Source organism: Athene noctua, chromosome 2 (assembly GCF_965140245.1).
Source record: "Athene noctua chromosome 2, bAthNoc1.hap1.1, whole genome shotgun sequence".
Lineage (NCBI taxonomy): Eukaryota > Metazoa > Chordata > Aves > Strigiformes > Strigidae > Athene > Athene noctua.
Window position 1 is genome coordinate 138,419,681 of NC_134038.1, and position 26,651 is coordinate 138,446,331.

The 26,651-nt window shown below is 39.9% G+C and overlaps 1 protein-coding gene across 5 annotated transcripts in view; it reads right to left on the minus strand.

The window, feature by feature from the left end:
* Positions 1 to 510: 510 nt before the first annotated feature.
* Positions 511 to 26,651, minus strand: part of IGF2BP3 (insulin like growth factor 2 mRNA binding protein 3) — a 113,964-nt gene continuing 87,823 nt past the window's right edge. For 2 of the 5 annotated variants that reach the window (XM_074898066.1, XM_074898062.1), the window contains 5 exons: positions 11,314 to 11,433; positions 7,171 to 7,245; positions 3,378 to 3,509; positions 1,903 to 2,016; positions 511 to 965 (listed from right to left, as the gene is read on the minus strand). In XM_074898066.1, coding sequence (XP_074754167.1) covers positions 864 to 965; positions 1,903 to 2,016; positions 3,378 to 3,509; positions 7,171 to 7,245; positions 11,314 to 11,433 — 543 coding nt within the window. In that variant the 3' untranslated portion in view covers positions 511 to 863. Of the gene's footprint in view, positions 966 to 1,902; positions 2,017 to 3,377; positions 3,510 to 7,170; positions 7,246 to 11,313; positions 11,434 to 13,333; positions 13,350 to 15,574; positions 15,590 to 18,747; positions 18,776 to 21,940; positions 21,955 to 26,651 lie in introns of all 5 variants that reach the window. The other 3 variants (XM_074898063.1, XM_074898065.1, XM_074898064.1) reach the window with 3 other exon arrangements.

Here is a 26,651-nt window from a genome sequence, read left to right on the forward strand (position 1 = left end):
GTTTTTTTTACCCACCTTACTCCCATCAGCCAGCAGCTAGAAGTGCTCTACTATATTTTTCCCCGATAAGTCTGTAGTACTCCTGGCTGGTGGCTGATCAAATTTTAATTTTTTTTTAAAAAAATAAAATGCTCAAGAACTATTAGCTTTATAAAGTATACAAAATACCAAAAAAAAAGCAAAAAAGGAACAATTTCTCATTGAGGTACTAAATGCCTGAGGTAGTTTAGTAAAATGCATATTTATCTTTTTATGCCCTGGCCAACACCATTCAACACTTCCCTTAGGTTATTCATGGCAGTGTTATGTAAAAATGCAACCAAATTCTTCTTAAAAAATGCCACTTGTTTCAACGTTGGGACTAACACTTAAACTCTTGTCAATACCCTTGCTCTAACCCTAGCCCACCCACAATCCCACCCTCCAAATGTGTTTCTTCTTTTACAACTGGACCTATAAGAGCAATGCCTTTTCTTTTTTTTTTGTTGGTTTTTTCTTTTTTCTTTTCTTTTTTTTTTTTAAACCAGTGAACTCAGAAGAGAAAGCTTCATTAAACCAAGTTCTAAAATTGTTGGGGAATAATAAGAACAATAAAAAAGACTAACGAGTTTATGTTAAATTGTGAGAATAGAACAAAAGGGAAGTGAAGGGGTCCTTATTTTAAAGCTGGGTTTCAAAAGTTTGAGAGAGCCTAAAGAATACATTCTCAGAGACAGCGTTCAACGGTTGCCTGGTCCTCGAACAGGTGATTGGCTTGGTGGATCTTCTGCATATAACTTCAACAGGTGCTCACCACCCGTCTCTCTGTCGCACAGTCTGTCTTTGGTCTGGCATCTGTCTCTGATGGGCCATTTTCTAAACCTTTATTTTCGTCTTGGCTGAGGCTGTCCGCTTTGCAATGTTTTTTGCTGTTGCTGCTGCCTTCTTACCTGAGCCAGTATTTCCTGAATTTTTCTCTGAGCAAGCTGAGGGACAAAGAAGAAGAAACAAGCTATCATGATGCCATGCTGTAGTGACTGCTGTTTACAGCCGACTATATGCTACTTGGATTAGGAAAATCTGGAATAATTAAGTTCCCAGTAGTGACAAGATTACTCGTCAGTTAAAATACACCTGGGTTAGTAATGATGTACAACTTAATTTCTAATTTTTCTTCTTTTTCCACCTACCACACCTACCCGCATGGTCAGTTTTCACATCTGCAATACAGAAAACATAAGCATAGGAAGATGACTACCAACATTAAGATTACTGATGCTACAGACTACTTTCATTTTACTGCTCTGAAGATACTAATGTTTTATAAGAACCACTGTTTTAATGGAGTGGGATTTTTTTTTTTTTTAAACACACCAGGGAATCCAGAAGGTCAGACTTACAGGATTTACCAGCCCTCCCATCACCTTTCTGAATTACAAGTCACCTATAGCAAAGTATCAAAAGGAATTGGTCTGAACTAAGAGTGTGGTGAGGGGAAAGAATCTTGTGATCCTCTTTTTATGATATTAAATTAACAGTTTGGGCAATGTGGACAGATTGCATACATAGGTACAGTTCTTGCCAGGTACTATGAGATGGCTTGTACCTCCTTTCCATCTGATTTTCAGTCCAATCACAACTTGGGTTTTCTTTTTCTCAGAAAGTTTTAGCAGTGCCAGAGCCTACATTATATCAATAGGATAATTTAAGAAAATTGTTTTACATAGGTAACAGTGCAATATTGTTATAAATGTGTCTCAAGGCATGAAGGAAGTTTACTGCAGCAAGACAACTAAAGGAACCTGGCAAGAAGTGCTTTCTGTATCCCGAGAAAAAGTCTTCCATCCCTTGGCTCTAGCACATGGATATAAAAGACAGACCATGGAAACATCAAGGTAACACAGAAAATCATTCCAGTCCTACCTGGCATGCATAGAAGTGACCAGTTATTTTCACAACCACCTGATCATTTTCATCAGGTGTCTGGTCACGAGGGACTACAACTTCTGCACTTGTCAAGTTTTGAAGCTCATTTACCTATAAATAGATAGTAGAAGTCAGAAAATCTTAAACAAATATCCCACAGCCACCAAGCCTCAAAGATACTGCTGACCACAGAAACATCATCCTCTTAAGTTATGTTTAAAATAAGAAACCCACTAACAGAAAGCATCTTTGTGCAGCAGCATGCACGTGGCAAGATGAGCTTCTTGTGTCTCTAACATAAATTAGCACCAAGTTCTCTAGATTTGTAGAAGTGTTTTAAAGAATAAATACAACACACAGAAGGTGTTAAATACATGACTTAAAAAAGGAAATAGATGCCACAGTGTTTACAGTTGAGTTTACAAGTTTAAGGTCAGAAAACTCATACAATGTATGATGTAGGGAAGAAAAAAGTCAAAGTATTTATACATTTTTCCGTGAAAAACCACCACAAGATGGAGAACTCCAAAAAGAACAATGAGAAGTGTCCACATTATTTTCAGTAGCCTGTCAGCTTCCATAGTGTTAAGTAGAGGTAAGGTTAGAGTCTTTGCCCCATTTGCACTAATCTTATTTTAGAAATGCACAGCATCATTTAATAAGAAAATGTTTTAGACTAACAACTTTTCAGATATGTTTGTCCATAAACCTCTTACCACTGCAAGTAATGAAAGAGGCCACGTTGTCTCCTGACAATTTCAAGACCCTGTTGCACTCAAGGATGGACACCCAAGACTGAACTTTGCAAATAGCAGCTAGCTCCTGACTTAAAACCATATAAAAATATTAGAGTACCAGCACCTTTTGGGACTGAAAAATCTCAGTGATGTTACTTCGTGCAACAAACTGAGCCTAAGAAGTGCCATCAATTAAGTTGAAGCAAAAAAAAAAATTGCCACCTACCCCCCAGTATTGAAGTCTTAACATGTCAAGTTCCCACCACTTATTTAGAAATTATGTTTTCACTAAGTTTTGGCCAGAAATGTTACCTTTGGACACACTGGATTTCGTTTTAATTACATGAGATTAGTGAATTCTTTTTGCAAAATCTGGCATAAGCTAAGGTTCACAGAAGCAGGTCTTGAGTGGGAGTGTATTCATTTTAAATGGAAAAACTACATTTCTATTAAAAGCCCTGCAGATCTGACTGGGACTACCAATTTTTGTTAAACTCTGGGTTTTTTTTTTTTTGTTTTAGACTGAATAAATCATTCTATGAGATCAGCTTCTCTTGACTCCACACTAGAAGAAAGGAAACCTTAACAAGTACAGCTAAGAGACTAGCACCTGCTTTAACGTCACTTCAAAGGATTAGCTATTAGTTAGGTAAAGATTTAAACCTTATACATCTATACACACACACTGAAATAAGAAACATAACTGAACAACACTGTTTTATTTCAGCTACTTACTGTTTTGCCTCCTTTACCAATAACTCTACCAGCAGCATAGGATGGCACTTTTATATGAGCCTCAAGTTTCACTTCTTCTTTAGGTCCGAAAAAATTTTCTTCTTTAAGTTTTCCATAGATTCTCCCTTGAGCCTGCAAAAATGCTTTCAGTTAGAGAATGTGCTTACTAAAATCTAGTTAACTTCAAGAAATTCCACAGAAAGGAGAATTCTCAATACACAACCCTAACAAAGCATTTTCCCCAATAAATATTTTTCTAAAAGAAGTCTTTGTAGTAAACTAGGAAGCACGACTATCCAGCTTTAAAGATTGCATGACAAACCAGGGAATCACGGAATAATTCAGAGATCATTATTATTCTGCTTTTCAGTAGAAATGCTGCTTTTAAAAGAAACTGTTGCAGCTCTATAGAGGTAAAGAGTGGTGGGAAAAAGAACTGTCTGGCTGAAACCTTTTTTTTGTTACACCCAGAAACACAGAATACAATCAATTGGCTCAGAAACCCATTCTTTTAAGGATACTTTGCTCAAAATAAAAAAAAAAGGCAGCCCCCTACCCTGCCAAGTCACAGGATAAAGACTCCAATTAGAGCAAATAGCTTACTTTTACAATCCATTGCAACATACTGTTTAAAAATAAATAAATCTGAGCTTGCTCAGTTTCCCAAAGTGCAAAATCAAACTACCGAGATCTAAATAGCACCCTGGGAACAGTATCAACCCAACCAGCACATGGTTCCCTTTTCTGGGGAACATGCAAATGCTAGGTAGCAGGAAAAATGTCCCCCGAGACTAAGCTCATGAATCTTGCCAATTTTTAAACATATTTATTTCCTTATTCCCTGCTGTTCATCAGTAAATTCTTGAGAAATAGTAACGAGATCTTCTACTCTTCGTCTCCTAGAGGCATCAGAAAAACATTTCTGTTGAGACACTGAAGAGAGGTGCTCTGTAAAGACCATAAAACCTAAGACCATAAAGCCTTTCCACTTCAGATTCTTTATCACCTTCTTTAAATCACACTCACCAGCCCTGTCACTGCATACATGCTGAAACCAGCCATCTTACAGGCCACCATGAAATATGAAAAGTCCAAAAAGATTGCATGATGTGATAATGATTTTAAATAGTGGCAGCTTATTTTATCTTATTTCTAGCTCACATCCTAAAAGCCTAAAGTTCATGCTATTCTAGAAAGCTTAAGATGAAAGACATTTTGTGACTTTGGAGCTGGAAGTATTCAGTATTTTGGGTCAGACTCCACCTGAAGAGTATGGAAGAATCTCTAATGTATGGCTTTGATCTAGATGGGATACTGCAGGTCATGGGACCCTGTCACAGAGGACAAAAGCTATCATCTTTTCAGTGACAGAAAAGACAAGCCATATGAGAACTACCACATTCTGTCACCATCTACAGCCCTAGAATCAAAGATTCCTGTTCCAGGAAAACTTCAGAAGGGTTTGCCAAGAGCAGATAAACTAATACTCTCAGCCATCATCTTGTGCTGGAGATTCTGAAACTATTTCCAAATTTGTTAGAGAAAGACAGTAGCCATCATAGCCCTTTCGATTTCAGTAGCAATGCTTTTCATGTGTATAAGACCTTGACAACTTGCACAGGCTGCAGGGCTCAGTGGGAGAGGTCCCATAGGAAAAAAAGCATGCATTACTGCTGAATTATATAAAGCAAGGTGAGATGTTGACTTTTAAAAAGACAGAAGATGTATTTCCAACATCCCAAATCTTTCAGCTGTTGAACAAGTCTCAAGACAGAGAGACCACCTAACTGGGCTGCAGGTCCTTCACAGTAAAATAGTGGCTGAAAGACGTTGCCTACACTAGATTCCACTTTGCTTGCCTGCGTCCTATATCCAAGGCAACATGATCATCTCTGAACATTCATGTCACAGGTGTGCCTAAACTCTAGGGAGCACTGCAGCAGAGGCTGTAAACAGTGGCATATTCTTTTCCCGTTGCCTTGCTAATAAATAGCCCTGCGTACTGCAATATCCTCAGACTACTGCAGCTGAGGAAGTAAGGGGTGCAGCCACTGCAGCTACTATGGACATGAATCACAGACAGCAGAACACAACACAGTAGGGAAAGGATGCCAAACTCACAGGCTCCAGGATGGCAACGTCTCTCCAAGAAGTGGTGAGCAGCACCTATTCTCTCCAAGTTGTGCACCCAGATTACATTCTTGGTGCCTAACAAGCAATAGCCTATGCTCAAAGACAGAGAAGACCTTCCTTAAACAGACCTTAAGGACAGCATTAATGAAGCTTAGCCCTGACTGTAGCGCATGCTTCAGGTTAATACTGGTGATAAAAGAAAGGGCTGAACTCTGCCTCTGCCCATCTCAGTCAAGAGGGCACTGTTCAGAGCAGCAAAAGACTACAAAGACTGGAGCTGAGGGAAGCCCCAAAGCATAACCCTTTTCCTTCACAAGACCAGCATACTCACAGGCATCAGCTGTGCTAGTACACTGATCCCTCTTTTGCAAGCAGAAGTCCAAGTGTAGAGAATTGACTGATTGATGCTATTTTAACCACTGTATGTGGTGCAGAAAGGGGAGACTTTCTTCCTTGCATGATCCAGATTGGGGAGAAGAGCTGACATAAGAACTCTATGGGAATCTGAATCTGTCTTAGGGAGGAAGCCTGAGGACAAGCCTCTGCCTACAGGAAAAGTCAGGCTAAGGGATGCCCAAATCTACTTCGGCCTGCTACTGCTTGAGGGTAAGTTCACTCATATCTGATGAAAAGAAAAGGTAGCCAGAGTCTGACCTTGTGCCGATCCCAGATCACACGAGCACTCCGTGTATGGAAAACACCATGTAGCCAAGCCCACATGCACACAGAAAACCTCAAGGAGGCAGAGCTTCTAAATTATCCTTTGCCTTCAATAGCTTCTCGAATGTATATGGTAACTGAGCAGTAATCCCAAATGTATCTGGTTCTCTGTTACCACTGCAAAATACCTGCCCTGATGCTTCTCCAAAATTCCTAAAGGCATTAGTGAAACTGATTCTAGATATGCCTGAAGTTTGTGCACCTCCTCCTTGCATGGTGCCCCGAAGCAAAAATGCAAAGACAAAAACGAGAACAGGCAAGAGAACGATGCCAGAACATGAACTCTCAAGTGACTTTATACCTGTTCTGGGCCTCATCTGTGATGAGGGCAGGCTGCTGCACTGAGCTGCCTGCATCACTCCTAACAACTCCTTTTGGGGTAACTAGATTTATCCCTTGGCACTTAAGGCAGATGGCCACTCCAGGACTCAATTTGAACACAAATGGGATAATCAGGTTGAGTGTCTCCTTGTAGTTGTAGTGTAAATAAAATTAGAAATTCTGCATTCATCTGCAGAGCTACCCAAAAAGCGTTTTCCGTTTGGCACACAACAGTAACCTCGGAAGACTCAGTCTCTCATCCTGTCAGCTTTGTTATTTCAATTAAACGCACTAGACTGTTGCATGTATTAAAACAGTCTTGAAAGACTGAACTATTGTGCTTGTAGATAAAAGGGAAGAAAGGAATGTAATATGGCCATATTTTCATGCTAGACTTGATTCTAACTTACATGAAACTCTCACCAGTTTTCAGGTGACCAGAATGTGGCCTGTGATAGTACTGTATTACTCAAATTCACCTTTCAGCAAAAGGAAAGCAAAAATCAAGTGTTTACCAAAATTCTGAATAAAATGGTGCTTGGAACCAAGTGTTTTGTTTTCAATATTGTCCGTTACAGTCTAAAGGCCACTACAGACTGACACATTTTGAATGTTGTACCTTGAACTGAGCTTCTGGAGGTCCAGTGATGATAACCATTCTCAGCTTGGCATCTGGTCCTTCAGCAGGGGCAATCTGGAATGGATAAACATAGCTTTTGGTTGCTGTCTTTTGAAGGAATAGTTTAAAGCCACCTCCTCCCTGCTTCAGTCTCACATTCTGTTCAAGAGTGAAAAATTATTCGTTACAGCCGCAGCATTACACTTCAGTCATGACGGGCTTGTTCTCTTTAAAGCGCATTAATTAGCTATAATGAAATACGGAGAAATTGGCTAAACCGTAGCAAATTTACTTCTGAAAATTAAAGGCATAGCTACTCATCCACATATGGCAAAATCCCACAAGCCATTTTCATGTGGCTATGAGTGATGCAAGACATGTAGTCTTCAAAAAGACAAGTATGGTTAATAGACCGAGATTCTCATCCCTACCCACTAACTTAAACAGTCTTTCTAACAAGTTTGGCTCATTAGCAAAAGTTTGCATCTGTCCCCCTGAGAACAGAAGATCACTTTACTTTTGTAACTAACCAGATCCAAAACATTCCTCTATACTGGACAATGAGTTCACAGTTTCCAAGGGGTTTGTATCTACAGACATTTGTGTGACCCAAATAAAAATTAAGCTCCACCAGAGCTGAGACAGAGACGCCTGTAGGGTCTTTAGCAGTTCATGTCACCACAAAAGTAAGATTTCTGTGGGTGTTGTTCTCAGACTCCAGTGGCATTAAATAATTCAAACTAGCCTCTGACATTCTGGATGAATCTTTTGTTTATCACAACTGACATTTCCATTGTTGCATCTAGTATTACATAGCTGCTGTTGAATGGGCAATATATTAAACACTACAGGATTTCATCTTAGCTGTTGGCATAGGGATGTTATTCATATTTAACAGCTGTAGTTTATTTCAGACAAATTACCAGTCACCATGCATCATTTTCACTAAAGAATTTTGCTAACGAAAGTTCATAATTATTCATATTGTACCCCAAGATGGAGAAGCCATTACATACTAGTTATCTGGCTTGCATATTTATTTTTCATGCGATTACTGCGTTCCAGTTGGCAATATCTAAAAATACACATTCATTTTACAGCCATACATTTATATGACATGACGTTGTGGTAGGGCAAGCACAGACTAAATCCATTCATTCTTTGAAACACAAGTATTTTAGAGGGACAAAATTTCGAGGCACATTTGGAGGCAGCTGACTGAACAGAGCTCAGCCTGATAATTGCCATTAATGTAAAATGGACATTGTAGTTTGCCTCTCAGTCACCTCATGTTTTCTTAGCAAACACCAGCACCTTTATCGAAATTTTAGGAGAAGTATTTTCCATCGAGCCTTCATTATGTCTTGCACATATTTAAATGTTCTGGAACATTTCTTGCTTTGCCTTTATCTTAGAATGTCCTATTCTCAGCAGCTGGAGTAAAACATGGCTGAGGGCTGGGAAAGAAACATGTACCAACTAATATTTCAGTGTCTGAAGGGGCAGCCTAAGAGACATCAGTGTGAATTTTGTCTGTCTGCTCTTGGAAGGAGAAGTTCCATACATACAAATAGTATCCAAGTGGTGAATTTTTCACTTCTGAGAGAAATAGTTTTACATTTCTAACTGGAAAACAACCCATCTTCCATATGCCAAGTCACAAGCTGACAACTTCATACACCCAAAACCTATAACAGTCATCCTAACTCCGTCAGAGATGGGAAGGGTGTAATTTATAACCAAGATGATTATCAATGGTTCCCAGCACTAAAGTACAGGGTGGGCAACAGACAGCCCAGAAATCTCTGCCTGGCTCCTTTGCCAAATAATTCTATCTGCTGGTGCCCATATTACCTCACAATGACCCCCAGCACAGGGATGCAACCTGAAGTCATCAACAGCCTCATGCACCTCTGAAGTGATGGGCTGGACACCACAGCCTTATGCCAAACCCCGGTGCATCCACAGTTTATTTAGTCTTACTTTGTGGCTAAAGTGTTTCATCAGATCTACAAAACTCAGCACAAGAACAAAAGACAATGCATGGGGATGTAAAATGTTCTCATCTGTTACAATCTACAGCACAACTCAAAACAAGTTCAGTGTTGTGCACAAAGACTCGCTTCCTCCACAAACTAAAATTACTACAGTTGGGCAAGTTAAAAGTTACTCAGGCAGCACTCCCTCCAAGTCTTAGTGAAAAGCACAGACTCCTTGATGGTACACAATTTATTATTTTGCTCAAAAGTTATGATAAAGGGCAGGTGGTCAGCAAAAGGGAAGTTCAGAAGTTTTGAATAAGTTACTACTGACACATTTAACACTTCACACAGAAGCAAGCTTGCTGCTCCATATTGTTCCATCAAATTACTGATGAATCTGCATTTTTATTTTAGTTGATCAGCATACATACAGCTTCCCAATTTAGCAAGCATACCCTGTATCTGTACAGTTTTGTTAATATTTAATCCCATTCCCACAAAAATTGTCTTTACTTTATTCCTCCTGAAGGAACAAAAGACCAGAGCTTTAGCAAGCTTTTAACTGAATTTCAGTTAATACAGATATGTCGAGTAGAGGGGTGCCAGCCAGTAAAGGAAGCCTGAGGCCACCGTTAGCCAGATGCACGAGAAACATGGGAAACTCCCTTTCCACTAAACTGTCTTCCAAAGACCAACTAAAGAACTAGTTTGAACGGGTTCTTGGAGGTCCAGGTTATTTCACATTTCTCTCTCCACCTAGCAGTACCTTCCATGTACCTCTTAAATCTTTAGATACAAACTATGGGAATGGAGAAAGAAAGAGGAAATATGTGTGATACATCACTCCTCCATGCAAGACAGTTTTGATAAAGAAAAATCAACACCTTTCACTTTCTTCTATTCCATTTTTTTCCCCTAAAAATATGATTATTGGTGCTCTACTAACGTAAACCATCTGGGTAGTATAACAACTATTTAATATACTGCTCAATAAAGGATGGAATCGGGCAGTGTGCCAGTTGGTTGATTGGCCAGTAAATGGACTGGCATTCGGCAAACCACACACAAGATGCATTCATCAGGGTTCCCCAATTATTTTGCTCTGCACACTTAGATGAACACCTTCCAAGCTGAGCCCAGCCTCACTGGCTTCACCAAGCTCAACTCAGCACAACCAACTCCGGCCCCTCTGCCCCGACCTTTGGCAGATCCCTGCCATAGCATTCACTAAACAGGCCACATCTCCTGAGCAAAGAGAGAACTGAGAAGAAAATGTTTGCTTCATCTGTGCCGGAAAATGTCAGTCTAACAGTGCATAACAAAGCTACATGCTGTGGGTTTTTATTCTTTTTTAATTTAGGCCAAAACATTATCTTTACAGCACAGAATAGCAGAACTGGCTATTTACAAGAAGCTCAAGCATCCAGAGAAGATGCTTGTGGTTACAATGGCATTAGTAGCAGAAACTCCAGGCCTTCCTACAAACCACAACTGGTACTAAACCCTGCACACAGCCAAGTTGGATTTCACTAAATTGACTAAAATTCAAACTTAAGCTACCATTAAGCCAACCTCTGCAAACCATTGTCTTCTCAGCTACATTGAGGCAGTCAACACAAACAGCTGGATGTTAAAGCAGGGTGACGGGGTAAACACAATGTTGAAGAACCAACCAACTCCAGGAGCACCAGGGGTACATGGGTGATTTCAAGATGAACCCTTCAGTGTGAAGCCATCCAAGCTTAACAGCCCAGACCAATCCATCTGGAACAGAGCAAGAGTGTCCACAGCAGTAGGAGACTTCACCTGTGCTGCTGTTTTCAGACAAGGAATTTACTTCACCAATTTTCACTTTACCAAAAGCAAGAATAAAGCCTTTAAGCACTTCATCATTAAGACTTAAGTCTGTTTCTAAGAAATCGAGACCACCAAAGTAGTTTTCTTTGCAGCTTATATTTCACACCTCAGGAGACGTTTGAAAACATGCTTCTAATTATCTTGTCTCAAGGAAGATTAAAAGATGATTTATAAACAAATGTACCATTTATCACATCACATTCTAAGCACGGAGTGGGGGAGGACATTCACGAAAACATGGCTTGTGCAAACTTGCTGAAAGTGTCATGTAGAATAGACAGAAAGTTAGTCAGTGTAATAATACCTTAATAGATGCGCCTGCAAAACGAGAAAGTTGTTTGATGTGCTGTCCCTGCTTGCCAATAATAGCTCCAACTGCCAAGGCTGGGATGAACAGATGAACAGTCTCAGACTCGGGCTGTTGCTGTGGGGAAGAAGGAAATATGTAGTGAATGTTTTTGAACATTACAAATCAGACTGACAGGAAAACGCGTACGGAACAGGCATGCATGGAAATGAGGGGGAAATCTTACTATGTCCTGTGATGTCTGAATATTAGGGTCTGGCTTTTTCTGGGAATCACAAAGTTCACAGAACATGAAAGAAGAGTTTGAGCCAAAAGAGGATTATTTACTCTTTTATAAAATACTTACTATTTTAATGCTTAGGAGCTTTTAAAAAATGATTGTGGTGTTGCTTCTTTGTGAGACTTTCATTCTTACCTGTCACTATCTGGATTCTCTTCCACATGCAAGACGGCAGATGAGGCTGCCACAAGCAGAGGGGCTACAGCCTGAGCAGGCAAACCCTTTCTAGTTTTCCTAGTTTTTTTTTTTTGATTTTAGATTGTGCTGAGAGTGGCACAAAAAGCCTCAGAGTTACATATATGCTACAATTTCCTTTGTGTGGGAGTGATCTGGAATGATAGCCAGCTTGAAAACTGCCAGCGATTCCTCCTGTGTAACATTATGCAACAGTTGAAGCCTTGGCAGCAGGCCTCAAGCAGGCTAGTAAATTAAACATCAGATTAGGCATTCTTAAAAGCGAGAGGACCCTAACGTTGCACCCACTGGATATCAGGCACCACTACAGCTTCCTATTGCTTTCAAGCAGATGCCCCAGCTGGAGAGCACATCATAACACTTGAGATCCTCTCCACATGCTGCATAGCAATGATTGAACCGCAGGGTTACATATGCCACAATAAACCATAACTATTTTACCAGCCTCAGAAGAGCTTGTCTCGGACTGGTGGAGCACCACCAAGTACCCACTACGCCAACCGTACCATTAATCCATCCACTTATGTCAGGGTTACTTCTCAAAAGCATTCCACACAAGCCTTTCTTTGAACTGAGAGGTATTTAAGACCCACCCCTTTTAAAGCATTTCTTCCACTATGTAGCCTTCATGGATTTTCAAAATTTGCTTTGCTCATCCTCAACAAGACAAAACTAACAAGCCCTTTCCCTGAAGGGGTATTTGAGACAACATAGCCATCCTCATCCTCACTTTCTCTGTGCCCACCATGCAAACCAGACCAAACGCCAGTGAGCAGAGCATGTGGGACCAACTGTGCTCATTCAGATTTGCTCTTTTGTATATTTTGGTAGGGACACAGACCCCCATACAGAAGCCTACCGAAGCAGCTTTTTCTGGGGTATTTTCAGGAAAAAGGTATGCGATATGCAACACAAAGCAAAAAGCAGCTGCAATCCTAAAAAAGCTATCTCTACTTATATTTATATTTCAGTAACTTATTTCAAGGGGAAGCAAAGTCCCAGTGCATTAACCATAAAAAAAAAAAAAAAATCAGAACAAAATGCTTGTTTCCAAGTTTTACCACTGTATTTTTGGTAAACGCAAGTCAACTGTAACCTCAGGGGAAACAAATTCCAGGCACAGCTCCATCTACCAGGTGAAGAAACCCCAGAATAGGATATTGAGAATAGAAACACATTCTGCCAGTCACTTTAGGTGATCACAACAGTTGCACAATTTACCCTGTGTTTTCACACGTACAAGGCATCAGGATTCAGTCAGTTTATGTTGGTTTAAACCCACATTTTCCCTGGACACAGGTCGCAGCCCTCCCCACTGCCCTGTGTGCTTTGGGGCCAGCAAGACTGCAGGTCCAGATAATTTTTTAAGACACAGAGTGGGTCCCTGACCCAAATAACCAGGGAGCCACACAAGCAGCAGGCCTGGAACAAGGGAGGAAGCAGCAGCAATTAGGTCACAGCATGGGAAAAGGTGGGAACAGCCCTTTTAATCTGCCTTACAGATCAGTTTAAAACGATCTCAAAACTACGCCCTGAAACTACATATTTGTGATGAAAGACACCAGTCACTTCAGTATATATGTTAAACCGCTTTCCAGAAGATTACTCACTTTCTCCTCCTATTATCACAAACGTATGGTGAATGTACTCATAGTAAGTCCTTTTATGTGCTCATTGTGAATCCAGCAAGATTTCCAGTAATTTGGAAATGCTACTGTGGGTACTTGGCTGATTTCACCGCTTCAGAAAACTGTTTCTAAATGAATACAAATTCATGAGGCGCTTTTTTTTCTGGTTTTGTTGACCCATACTAACTGCAATGCATGTAGAGGTAACCTCTTTCCAGTCCAGGTGGAGACAGCTTAGCCACCCCTTGCTCACTTATCTCCTTGACCACTACCTTCAGTTGTCCACACATGCTCCAGCTCCTCAAAAGTCCACTGCCAAAGTTTGCCCTCCAACATGCAACTCCAGCCACCCTCCTCCAGGTAAATTTTGAACTAATGCAGACAAGCTTTCCAGCTAATTCATACAACACTGCTACAAATCAAACACATAACCTGACTTGCTTTTCAAGAATTTACACAGCTTCTACCTAAATCCACCTCCAGACACATTTCTCTACCATAGAAACAAGTCAAACTTCATTACTTTTGTTTGCAGATATTTCCTGCCTTCCCTCTGTTGCCCATCTGCCTTGCAGCACAGTTTTCCCCTCTCCTTCCCGAAGTTTGATTTCAAGCCACTTTCTTGGCTAGATTCAATTCACCACCGAAATTCCTTTCTGCTGCCTCACCCTTAAACATGGGCAGCAAATGCAATGAAAGACAAAAGATGTACATGTGTCTTTCCAACTGTACAGTCTGCTCACTGTAGCACTTTCCCCTCATCCCTCCTCCTAACTTCGTCGATGCATTTCAACTACTTTTTTCCTAAAGGACTACTTGTATAATATTTTTGTGTGAGTGAGATTCTTTAATGTTACGCTTCCGTTTTGATGTAATAGTGATATATGTTTATTAAGAAACAGTGGAGAATCTGTCAATACTGAACTGTTTATACATTATCATTTTTCAAATTCTTGTCTGCAGAAGCACACTGGCACATACATATAACAAAATTCATCTCCAGTATAACATCACACAGGATTTAGAGAAATGATGTCCATTTCTTTACCCACAGTGATTTTTAACCACTCAAAAAACCATACTGTTTGATTTGTTTTAAAGCATGAATGTCAAAAACAACAGCTCTTTCTTTTTTCTGCTGGCAGAAATCAAGTCTAGCTAAGGCTTTTAAGAGAGTATCATAACAGCAAGTTCAATTTATTATCTGTCCACCTCCTTACCCACAATAATTTTAAAATCCTTTTGTATTTACTGGAAGACTGTCCTCCAAAAGAAACACATCAAAACGTAATGCAATGACTACACCACCCATCAATCTTACAGATGCTTCTGAGGATCTCAGGATGGAAGAAAATCAACTATAATTTAATCTTCCCCATGCCATGCCGCAGAAGTCATAGAGCTTTCCAGGAACTTCTAGCATAAGTTATATCAGAAATAGATTCCTAGATCTTAAACATATGTTAGAAGCACTAAATTTAGGGAACTAATTTCCCACTGTGTGGAATCTGAGCTTCAGCGTTCACTCCCTTAACAAAGCCAAGTTTGCTTAAACATACACTTAAAATTAAAAAACTAAAATATATATATGTGTATATATATATCTTGGAGAATATCTGTCTGTAATGACTCAAGAGCATCCTGCAGTTCATCTTTTACACTTCATAATTTTAAGTTCCTTAACAGTAGAGTTATAAATGTAAATACTTTTAAATCTAAATGTAAAAAGTAGTGTGCATTAGTTACTGAAGTTGTAAAGTTCATTAAGTCATGGAATTAGTTGACAACAGTAAGGTCTCCTGTACATGGAGAAGTCTATGCAATTTTCTTCTCTTCCCCATTGACTTTATTTCTCACCCCCACCCCCCCCTGCAAACAGTTTATTCAAGACCAGACCAGCCCTGGGAACCAACCAAAATGTAGAAAAATATCTTTTTAAATAGTAACCTACGTTCTCCAAGATGTATGGCCCATACATCCATCCTAATTAATGAATAACTCTCTCAGAGGTCTGTGATACACTGTGATGTCTCTTCTGCCCTAGCAGTATTTGTGGGGTGGGCTCGGGACTAGTCCACCCTAACACTGAACAGGCCTGAACAGTATAAAGCAATCTACATACTCCTCTGGGTGGTGAGGTGGGAGGCCCACATACACTTGAGGAATATGGCTTTGGGGAAGAGAAGTTTGTCTTGCATAGCCAGAGCACACAGACAACACCAGGACATTCACTCAGATGGAGAACTTAAAGTTTCTTAGAATTTAAAAAAAGAACTCCAGAAAGCAAGATTCAGAAACCAAGATTCCTTAGTTCTAAGAAACAGATTCTTGAAGAGCATGGTAACCAGAAACAATTAATTCAGTTCATAAACAGCTGATAATACTTGCTTTGTTTCTACAAAAATCAGTATGTTTTAAACACAAAACAGGCTTGATAAGGAATTTTCGTCTATATCCAGCACATTTAACTAATGAAAACAATTTTAAATGCTAGTTTTGTTCTTTAATTGGATTCCAATTTCCATCCAAATGTAGCCTGATGAAAATCAGAAGTTAAAAATTAATCAAGTAAATAAGAAAAGCACCATTCATCATCTTTTTTAACAGAAAATGGAAAAAATATATTAACTAAAGTAAATGGTAAACTGCATACTTGTTTAAATAGAAAGGTATATTCACGATGTTAGCAAAGGGTAGCTGTGGTGGTACAGACTACAGTAAGGCTTTCAGAAAGGTAACTAAAGTACAGATGTAGAACTTGATAAGTCAACTTAAATCAGATTTCCTGCTTGCTCATTTAAATCATGATTGAAAACAGTGATCTAACAGAGATGTAAATTAATCTACCCCATTGGACGGAGCTAAGCAACTGCTTCTGCACACCAGTAGCTCTAACATTTTAGACTAGTTGACTCTTTCCTGTAGCAGCTTGGATACACCTCCTTCCATACCTCCTGCAAGTCCCTGAACACCAGCCATCTGTCCTAGCCTAACAGCCCATACCAACTATTTTTCTTTTTTAAATATTATTTCTTTATTAAATTTCCATCACTTCCATCCAAGATCTAGCCTAATCTGTTCCTGAATCCTGTAACTCTTGTCATCTTCCCCATTATACTGGGCTTGCCCAGAGCTCCTGTAATGCAAGTACCATCAGGAGGGTCCCCTTCACTCCAGTCAGACTCTGCAGCCCTACAGAAGATTTTCTCAGAACTGCTTCTCTGCTGACATCCCTACCACATTGTAGTTTACTCTTAGCAAACTGGCTTAGCAGAGCAGTTATTTCTTAGTTTTCCTCAGCTGGGGGGAAGCTCTTCCCCATGCCCTTCACCATGAGGGCTACCGCTCCACACCAGAGCTAGAAACTGAGGACTCACAGCCAAGAAAGTTTGCAGATTTACACTTCTTTCTGCAACTCTTGCTTGCAGAGTTAGATCTGTAGAGCCCAACAGGCTGCCCTTGGGATAAGCTTACTGTAGTAACACTTCTTTTGCCAAGGCCTGGCACATCAGTCCTACAAACTGCCCAAAATCACATACAAGGAGAGTTTTTCCCTTACTTGATAGATCATCAGAAGGAAAAGCATCCCTCCTCATCTGACACAGCCAAAGCATGGCCAGACAAGGATGAAAACTAGGAAAAATAATGCTATGATTCTTCAGACAGATGATGATAGCTAAAAAAGTAGGTCCCAAGCCACCAGAGTTAGGGGAATGGACACTGTATTTGGGGAATTGTATTAAAAAAAACCCACAAACAAACCCACAAAACATACACAAAAGAAAATGAAAAGGGAATTTACCTCCTTGGTTCTTCCCCAAGATGAACTCCCCTCTCTTGCTTGCAGCTGACATGGCTGCTAGGTCAGTCCACAGCTCCCTCAGTCACTGTGTGATCCCACCCAATGCTGGGCTAGTAAGGGGACATGTTTGTTTCCTTGTGTTAACTTGAGCATTAATGTAGGTGTTTTTCTGCAAGCCTGCCAACAGTACAAATTTTTTTCCAGTCATGTTCTTAAGTGTCTCCAGGCCCCTTGCTCCATCAAATGTATGTGGTTGGTAAATCCATGGCAACATTTGGGATAAGGTTGTAAACCTTTAAAAATATTGTACCTACTGAAGTAAATAGGATTTTGTGCCAGACATAATGGAAGCAGAATCAGATCTTTGTTGGTTTCTAAGCCCATTATGCATCTCCAATATGTTTTTATTTGCTCTAAAATGTGTTGCAAATGAATTACCTTGGGATGATATGTTTATTTTAAGTCACATTATCCATTCCTAGCCAGCATCAGTTTTTTTAGCTGTGAGGGAAATAATTAAAAACTATTTTAAGACTGCATGCAACAGTCTCAGCCAATGTTTGACTACCATCTAGCCTAGTGGGTTATTGGTGGGTTTTTTGCTTCTAGATAGTAAACAAATCCACTGTGTAAAGTAAAATATACAACCAGTAGATGGCTGCACCAGCAACTTCTCTTTTGCCACTCTCCCCTTTCTAACTGCCATGATCACCATTGGCAAACTTACAGATGACTTGGTCTTCAGAATATCATAAGCTCTATCAGGAAGGGAGGTATCTTTTTATTCAAACCCTCTACCAGACCCAAAGCCAAAATTCAAACCATGTTTTTGCAATGCACTGTGAAGAATTATCCTGGCCTACAGCTATACTAAATGCTTTTATTTATTTAGTAATAAAAACTTGCAGCAAGGGGAAACCAACATTAAGCCAAGTATCCTTGAAGACATTCCAGTAGGATTCAATGCATTAATAAAAAATAAGCTTTTGACACTGGTGAAACAAATCCTAGTGTATTCATTTTCCAATGCTAGCACTGAGAGTTTAAGCCTTCATTGGAAACAAGAGGCTCATTAAAGGAAAACTTGTTTAAAGTCTTGGTAGGTAAGTCTAACATGATCCACAGTTTGACAACATCCTTGCAAATACCTCTTGGGTCACCATCTTGTACATCAGCTAAAGTGGTGCTGGCAGTGTAAGTTAAACTGAAACCTGAGCTCTCCCCACCCTGCGAGCTTTTCTGGTTTATTTAGAACAGATTTAAGCCCATGCTGTGAATCTAAAGCCTTCTGCCATATTCCCTGCCTGAAGAGCCTGGACTACACTCAGAAGGTAACAGCGTTCTTCATTGCTGAGTTCAGTCAGTCAAGAGCTAGCAAAACATAAAAGTAGCAATGTGTATTTTTAACTTCACTCCAGACACTCTGAAGAATCACCCATTTTTCTGCACACAAACTGCACTGCCACCATCCACCCAGGGCTTCATCTTTACATGAACCTCAGATTGATGCAAGAGGCAGGAGGGGTGGGAAGGGTGTCCAAGTATGACAAGGATCTCCCCCACAGCATCTTCAGCATCACACTTGCAGCAACCTTGTCCTAGTGTGGCCAGGAGCTCGTCACACCACCTCCCTCCACCATTTGGGTCCCTGGCCTGGCAATGTGCTGTGTTCAGAGCAGAGCTGGCTCCCCGTTACCCTGCATGCATTATTGCTGCATCATGTAAGAAACACTTGTGTCACTAGATGAACCAAGAGCATGACCCTTTCTGAGGCAATCAGCCCATGGCATGGCCATACAGTTCTACTTCCCCACCACCCCCAATCAATCCTGGACACCCAGAAAGTATGCTGTGCAGGTGGGAGCTCTCTGTCCAACTAGCTGAGCTGGTCACCTCGGCTGAAAACCTAAGCAATAACCCCTGTCTGCATTTCCAGTTTGGGGACTACTGCATTTCCACAACTGAAACTCAGACACAGCTGGTTATTACACAACGGTCAGTACCTTAAGTGAGATGCTACTAAAATCATCTCACTTAGTACTACTCACTCCACTTCTTGGCTCTCAACTTGAGTGCTTTTCATCACCATCGTCTTCTACCTGGCAAGCCACGGGGATCTCCTCAGACTACTAGAAGTCAGTAACAGGACCACACCTATCAGAAGTGTTTCCAATGTGAAAACCTAGCCAGGAATGAGGGGGTAGAAATCGCAGAAGCAGAGAAGGAACATTTTCTGGCAAGCTGGTTATAAGGCATTTCACAAGCAGGAACAGGTCTGACATATTTCTGAACATGACATGAACTTTTTGTTTTTGCAAAATCTGATTGGCCACAATGCCAAAAAAAGCAATCTGCCACCTTTTATTCTGAGTAGACAGCCAAAAGCAGAAATCAACATAAGGAACAGATTGTGAAACTACGTAAGCAGGAATTTTGCTGGTCATTCACAAGCAGCAAACATAGGTATTTGGTGTTGCAACACTGCATGATCACCAAAACAAAAGTGCTTATGTATAGAAACTTCTACTTCAAAGATCGTGGCTGTGACACACCAGCCACATGGGTACTCCAGACTCCTAGAAGTTGCCCATGAAATCTGTGGCTTTGAAAGGTACAGGTACTCATCAGCTCTGATATACAAAGACACTGCTCTCGGATTTCTTGGCAGCTGCAAGAAAAACACATTGTGAAAACACAGAAAGGTCACTTATTTTTCTGTCACGTTTAATGAACAAACAAGCCAGAGATGGAGCCAGCTACACCAGAATGAGGGCTTGACCTGGTTTTGTTTCTGGCCTGAAGGAACTCAGCACACTCTAGTAACAAAATATTATTTGTCACCTTAAGGAATTAAATTTCCCATTAAGTTTAACATTCAGAAGATGCTGAGCCTGGCACTTAGAGCTTGAGAATCAGAGATGTTCAAGGAACGCCAATTAAATCTCACCACGACAAGCATCTGGGAGCAGGGACACACCACAAATTCTTATCTCTTGTCCCAAGGAACTACAAATATCACTACAAGTATTGAAACCTGCAGTGACAAAGAAGCCATTTTTATTTCAAAAAGTGTGCATTAGCAGTTAGCGAGCAATGCTATTTGCATTATGACAACCTCAGAACTGTAAAAAGAGCTATTAAGAATAACCAGAAGCTTCAACACCTCAGAAAAAATACCAACTGTCAACTTGCCAGATCTTTGTACATCATACAGTGCCAGTTGCATTTCTGCTTCCCTCACTGGGGGCCAGTCCATCTCCAGAGGCAGAATAGTTTCTGATTACTCCAGACATGGGTCCCTGCCAACACAGCATGGTAGGAGCAGGAGACTTTGAGGCAGTGGGAGGACCAACCATTTTCTCCACAGGGCAGAACAATCCCACAGTGTTATGCACCATGGAGCAAATTTCTTAGTTGTCAAAAATGCGTCATTAATGAATTTAAGAAACTAAGCAGCAGGAAAGGTGTATTCAAGGCACTGAGGTTACAATCTTCAAAAGAAGTCTAATTAGCTAGTAGTAATTTTTTCAATGTTGTTGTCCTACAGTCCCCTCCTCGAGACTGTGTGTGCTGTACACGTATGGTTTTCATTTCACTGACATAAAACCATTTTCTATAAACACTGACAAAGCCTTCTTCACTCCCCAAAACCACATCCTCTTTTGGCTATAGGACAGCTCCTCTGAATATCTACTGCTTAACAAGCTAGCCAAATTAGGGTAAAGCCACTTACGACTACACACATTATAGGTGTACATACATTACTACCCCTGGGTAGTTTAGAGAAAACAGTTGCACAAGCTAATCCTATCAAACCCAGACATCCAAAGGAGCCCAACTCCACCAAGTAAGAGTCAAAGTACCTGGAAACATAGGACAGTTTTTCCTCTTCCTTGTCTCTCATCTATGCTCAGGGCATCAATGAAGGCCCTCAATGAAGCAATTTTTCATTTTAAATTACTTTTCTTTCCTGCCAAAAGCACAATACAGTTATTTCTTCTCTTACATCTATGTGGTATAGAAGATATCTTCTTTATTATCATTATTTAAGAAAATTACTGGAGAAAAAAAGAAGGAATCTCTCTCAACCACAACATCTTTTAAGGAAAAAGTTTTCCATTGACATATTCTCACCTGCAACAAAAAACTTCAAGAGATGGCAAAAAGAGTAAAGGAAATAAGCCTATCAGCCTAGCTGTACAAGACTTCTTTGTTATCAGAAAAATGTGGTTTGATTTCTTGGTAGGAAACTGCTCCCCCCCCCTTTTTCCTTCCTAGAAGCCTTTATACATATCACAAGCTGAAAATTAACTGGGACGCTAAAGAAAAGGTAAGGAAGAGTGCATTTTGAGGGTAGAGCTTCAAGAAGCTACAACAGGTATGCAAAAAGTCCAGTAGAGAAAGCATTCCTACTGCAAGTGGAGGAGTGTCTCTTTCACCTTATTTAACTTTCACACAGCAGAAGTTCAGCTGTCTCTTACAGGACCTTATAGATCCAGGAGAGCAGCTGATGTGAACTCCTCTTGTGGAGGAAAGTTGTCTACTTCTCACCTTCCTATATGTTTGAGTACATCTGTTATGCAACAGAGAATTAATTCTACCACTCTGTTTCAGGACATTCGAGGGCAGGATGAGCTCTCCACAGGTTAAGCCCTCCTTCCTCCATACCCTTGGGATGCCATATTTCAAACCCAAAGGCTACAAAAGAAATTCAGTCACATGTAGAATTAAACCTGCTAAGTTTCAATTATAAAAGGAAGGGTACAACCTGCTTAAGCCCACCAGATGGGCCAGGTGTATTTAATTGCATGACTGTACACAGTTGAACTCTAAGACAAAGATTTCTTGTTTGTGTGGAGCTTTAAAATATTCAGTGTTGCATGAGAACAAACTTCTATTCTTGAAACACAAGTATATGCATATTCTCCCCAAAGTTCAGAAGACAACTTCAAAGCAGCTCTGAGCAGTACAACACTACATCTGAAGCAGTTTGGCTGGGATACTTCCTAAAACATTTTCTGTGACAACATATCTTCTGGAAAACAAGCACAGGGCATATCCACTTTTGCAGAATCTTACTCTCCTCACAAATCCCAATTCTTTGTGCAGGTGCTCAGCATGACACTCATTACAAGCGACAACAGACAGAATAAAGAAACTACTTGCAATTGTGTCAGAACTGCAATACACACAAGCAATAAACTGCAGAGTTAATGAGAAAGATTTAAGGGTAAGCAGAAAGTGGTGGTTTTCCAGGCCCCAAAGCAGCTGGATGGGACATCAGCTACAAATAGGCACAAAAAGGCTATGGGTCCTTAGTATGGTCACACAAGGGCATGCATTCAAAAGACCCCATTGATTTTATCATATCACTAGGATCATAAGAGAAAAATCATGCCTACTTGACAGTAAAAATAACTTTTAAATCCTAATATTCTTAAGATAGACTTTTATTAAGTCCTACTCTCCCCTCAAAAACCTTTCAATGATTCTCACATGTTGCAATTTACTCATCTTTTAGGAGACCAGAAAAAAGTATACAGATCTTCAGTGTTTGCAAAAAGGGATAGGAAAATTCAGGAATCAAAACACAATATGCAATTCCATTGCATCCCTTTTTAAAGGGCTACACAAAACGAGTGCTTTAAACAGGCAAGCAAGAGCTTGGACTTTCCAAATAAATTATATGTTTGCAACATCAAGAATTATTGCTAGTGATAGGAAAACACAAAAAAAGAGAATGGTTAGCCTGAACTAGATGGGGTGCTCAGACACTGTTAGCCATGTGCAGCAGACAAGTGCACACACATATGCTTTTATCTAAATAGATAGGTACCAGGGAGAGCCTGTGCCTTCCTGAATGGACTCTACTGTCAGGACCAAGTGTAAAGCATCAACCAGATTCTTAGTAAAACAAACTGCATCTCATTAGATTTAATTAGATGAGGCTCTATGCAGTAAGACTTTGTTGTTATACACCAGTGTGAACCATCGTAGAGAAGGACCGTATAAAATGAGCTCTCTCAGTCTTGTGGAAATTGTTCTTCTGAACATGACCCAGTCCAAGGAGCTAAATGTAAACCAGTGCTTGATAACATCATCTCCCAGGTTTATGACACTGGACTATTCCTGAAGCAGCTGAACAACAGTGTTTACGCTCTTATCAAATACGCCTTTAACTTTTGTATGAAGAGGGAGAGGATGAAGCATGGCACAGGTTACGTTAACACAGCAAAACCTGCTTAATTACTCAGTCCCAAGCTCCTGAATATGTAGTTTTAGGAATACTTGGCTACAGTTGTATAATATATGGGTGTTCAGACCTGTCATTTTAAGCTCTGGCAATATAACAAAATCCTAGGTCTGTTTACTACACAGATTTTTCTCCTTCCACCCATATATAAAAGCAGCATCAGGAATGTGACAGACACTTGTTTCAATAATTAAGATGACACCTCAGTTTCCTTGGGAACAAGTTCTACAGAAGGTCACAGCAACACCTTATCACTTGAAAATACATATGAAGGATCAGCTCCACATAGAAACTCTTCTGCAAATCCCCAGAGCTCACCCACCTACCTCTTTTGACCCAAGGGAGAGCTGCTTCTAAGTCCATCCCCACAACAAGGTGAAGAAAGGGTGCGTACATTCAAAGGTATTCCAACAAAGGCTTCATAACCCTCAGGCACATCACAGTGGGGTCCCATGGCTCACTATATGGTTTGTCAGCACACATTCACAAAAGGACTTCGGTGACATTAGATGACAAGAGGCCCCTGATGATAGTGTAGCTGAAATTGCTGAGGAACACACCTTTGCTCAGTCAAACAAACAGGAGACAGGGAAGAGCCACCCATGTCCAGCTCTGAGCAGAAGGTAAAATTTGAATAAAATAAAGCAAGAACAGCAGCAGGATACACTTCTTACACCCCAATGCCAGCAGTGTTTTCAGAAAGGATTTTCACCTGCCTGAAAGGGATATCCTCAATGCCAGCTAACCAGTACTCACAAGCATACAAGGACATCCACTCAAAACAAGTTAAAGTGACTTGGGTTGCCCAAACACTTTTGCCAAAACAAGGAACTTGGTAACAAATAGCTCATAAGTAAATGAACATGAAGTGTCCCTGTGATTTTGTCATTAATGCTTCTTCTAAAGACCTCCTTTCTTGAAACCTCTTTTACTCACACAGATTTTTATTTTTTAAATCCCTTAGGCACTTTCCTAGATCCCCCTCTACAGTTACCCTTAGAGTTTCAAATGGTTTCCTTTTCTTCTTTAAAATAGAGCCAGCCCTTTCCATTCGCTCCTTCTACTCCTACATGCCCCTATACCCTATTTAATCAGTGTCTTAAAAATTATTCTACTAGAGACAAAAAGAATTAGAGGAGTAAAACTCAGAAATTACAGAAACTAACTTCATATACAAACAAGATTTAAAAGTCTCTGTCCAATAAAGTTAAAAAAAACAACTTTGTTTTCTGGGAAACTGCATCCATTTAAAGATAAATTCATACTTTTTTCCTCTTTCCAAGAGGAACTCAAAGTAATCTGAGGGGCTAACTTGCCTGGAGCACACAGAACCACCTGCTCTTTTCCAGATAAGGTCATATAAGTAAAAAAAGGTAAAATAGTTTCAATTGTTCATGCATTTTTTCAGAAGCCCTTCCTGTCAGGCTCAGGGGCTGTCTTGGTACCACCCCCAACCTCCACAAAAGACATCAGAGTTTTTCCTCTGAATGTGTGAGTTTGTCCTTTCTTTTTGCATGTTAGCTTGTCATCTAGACTATCTGGAATGAAAGCTTATTGAGAGGAGTGAGCAAACATCATGAACAGGAGCAAGAGAGAGTTCAGATAGCGTGGTCCTTCCAGCTGCAAAGTTTCTACACTTTGGCACAATGACACTTGTTTCTTGATGCCTTTTTCCAGATGTTGCCACTATCTTATTTCCAGAAACACAAAGTGCCAGAGATCCTAGCAGGCCAAAGATACACATCTTGGCAAGAGGATAAAGGTGCACTAGCAACAGAGGGGCAGACAGGAATAAGACTGAAATCCCCAAATTCAGCACTGTTTAGGTGCATATTTAAAGCAAAGGCAAGAAAGAACCACAACAAAATGAAAAAGTGGGAAAGAAAATAAACCAAGTAAGGAACAGAACTGTAGGCTTACTGTACAAATTTCAAGAATAGCAAGGTAGTTTGCAAATCTGGAGTAACAGAAAAAGCTACACTTTTCGTTACCGCTGAAGTAAAGAATGTTATATGCTGTTAACAAATCACCTCTAGTTTCTCTTAAAGAAGAAATAAATTGATGCAATCCATTACCATAGATGGTATTTTATAAAATACAATGAAGCAGAAACTTGCATTTTTAAGCTTAGTTTGCCACTCTAATCAAAGCGCAGGGGACTGGGGCAGGGAGAATTTGTGTCATAGATGCACTGCTATTAACAATAAAATAACTGAGTATAAACATATTTCCGTTGTAGTTTTCATTGGAGCACTTTTTCCTGATAAAGCCACTATTATACTCAATATTGTTTATAATACATTCATAACACCCAAGTTGTTCATTCCCACAAACAATGCTACGAGTGTGGAATTTTTCCTGTTCCTCACAGCGACATTTTCTTGGCTTCTTCCTCTGGGAAAAATATTTAGGCAACAACTACCCTTTAGTGCAATATATATAGACCCACTTGAGTTATTTGATAAAGTTCAGTGTGCTGTGCTACATTTTCACTTTTCTAGTTCAATTAAGAGTCTCAGACTTAGCTTTCTAGATGTTATTGTTGAACAAAGAAGAGGGCAAAGTCAGCCATGTCAGAGTTTTTAAGGTCTGCCATCTACTTGTTAGAGTTTATTTTGATAATTCATCTTCCATTGAGTTGTTAACAACAATCACCACCAGAAACAGGAAAGAGATGAAAAATTGCCTTCTCTGTGTGACGAGGTTGTCTTTTCTTGAACAGCAAAGCACCATCTCTTTCCAGAAAGACTCTTGAGCTTTCTGATGTAAAAAATTATCTTCTGCTCCATAGCAAAAGACCTCATGTATGATTATTAATCAGCACTGCATTTAAGTAAGATTCTATTGAACTTTTTCACATGTATCTTAGAGAGCAACGTGGCAAGTAAATCACAGCTCTCTGGAAATTAATCTATGGAATTTAAATCCTATATATTTAGGAATACTGCATTTCAAGAGTGCTTTTCTATAAAAGGCTTTTTCTTATTTTTAAAACTACTACATTCAAACAAACATTTTAGCTACATGTAGATCCCAGCTCTATGGCAAGAGATTTTTTTTCCCCTTACATATCAACAGGAATAGAATTTTAAAAATGCTGGAATTTGCAATTGTATTTTATATGAGACTTCCTTCTATAACATTTCAAGTTCTCTAGAAAATAGGATCTAATACTTT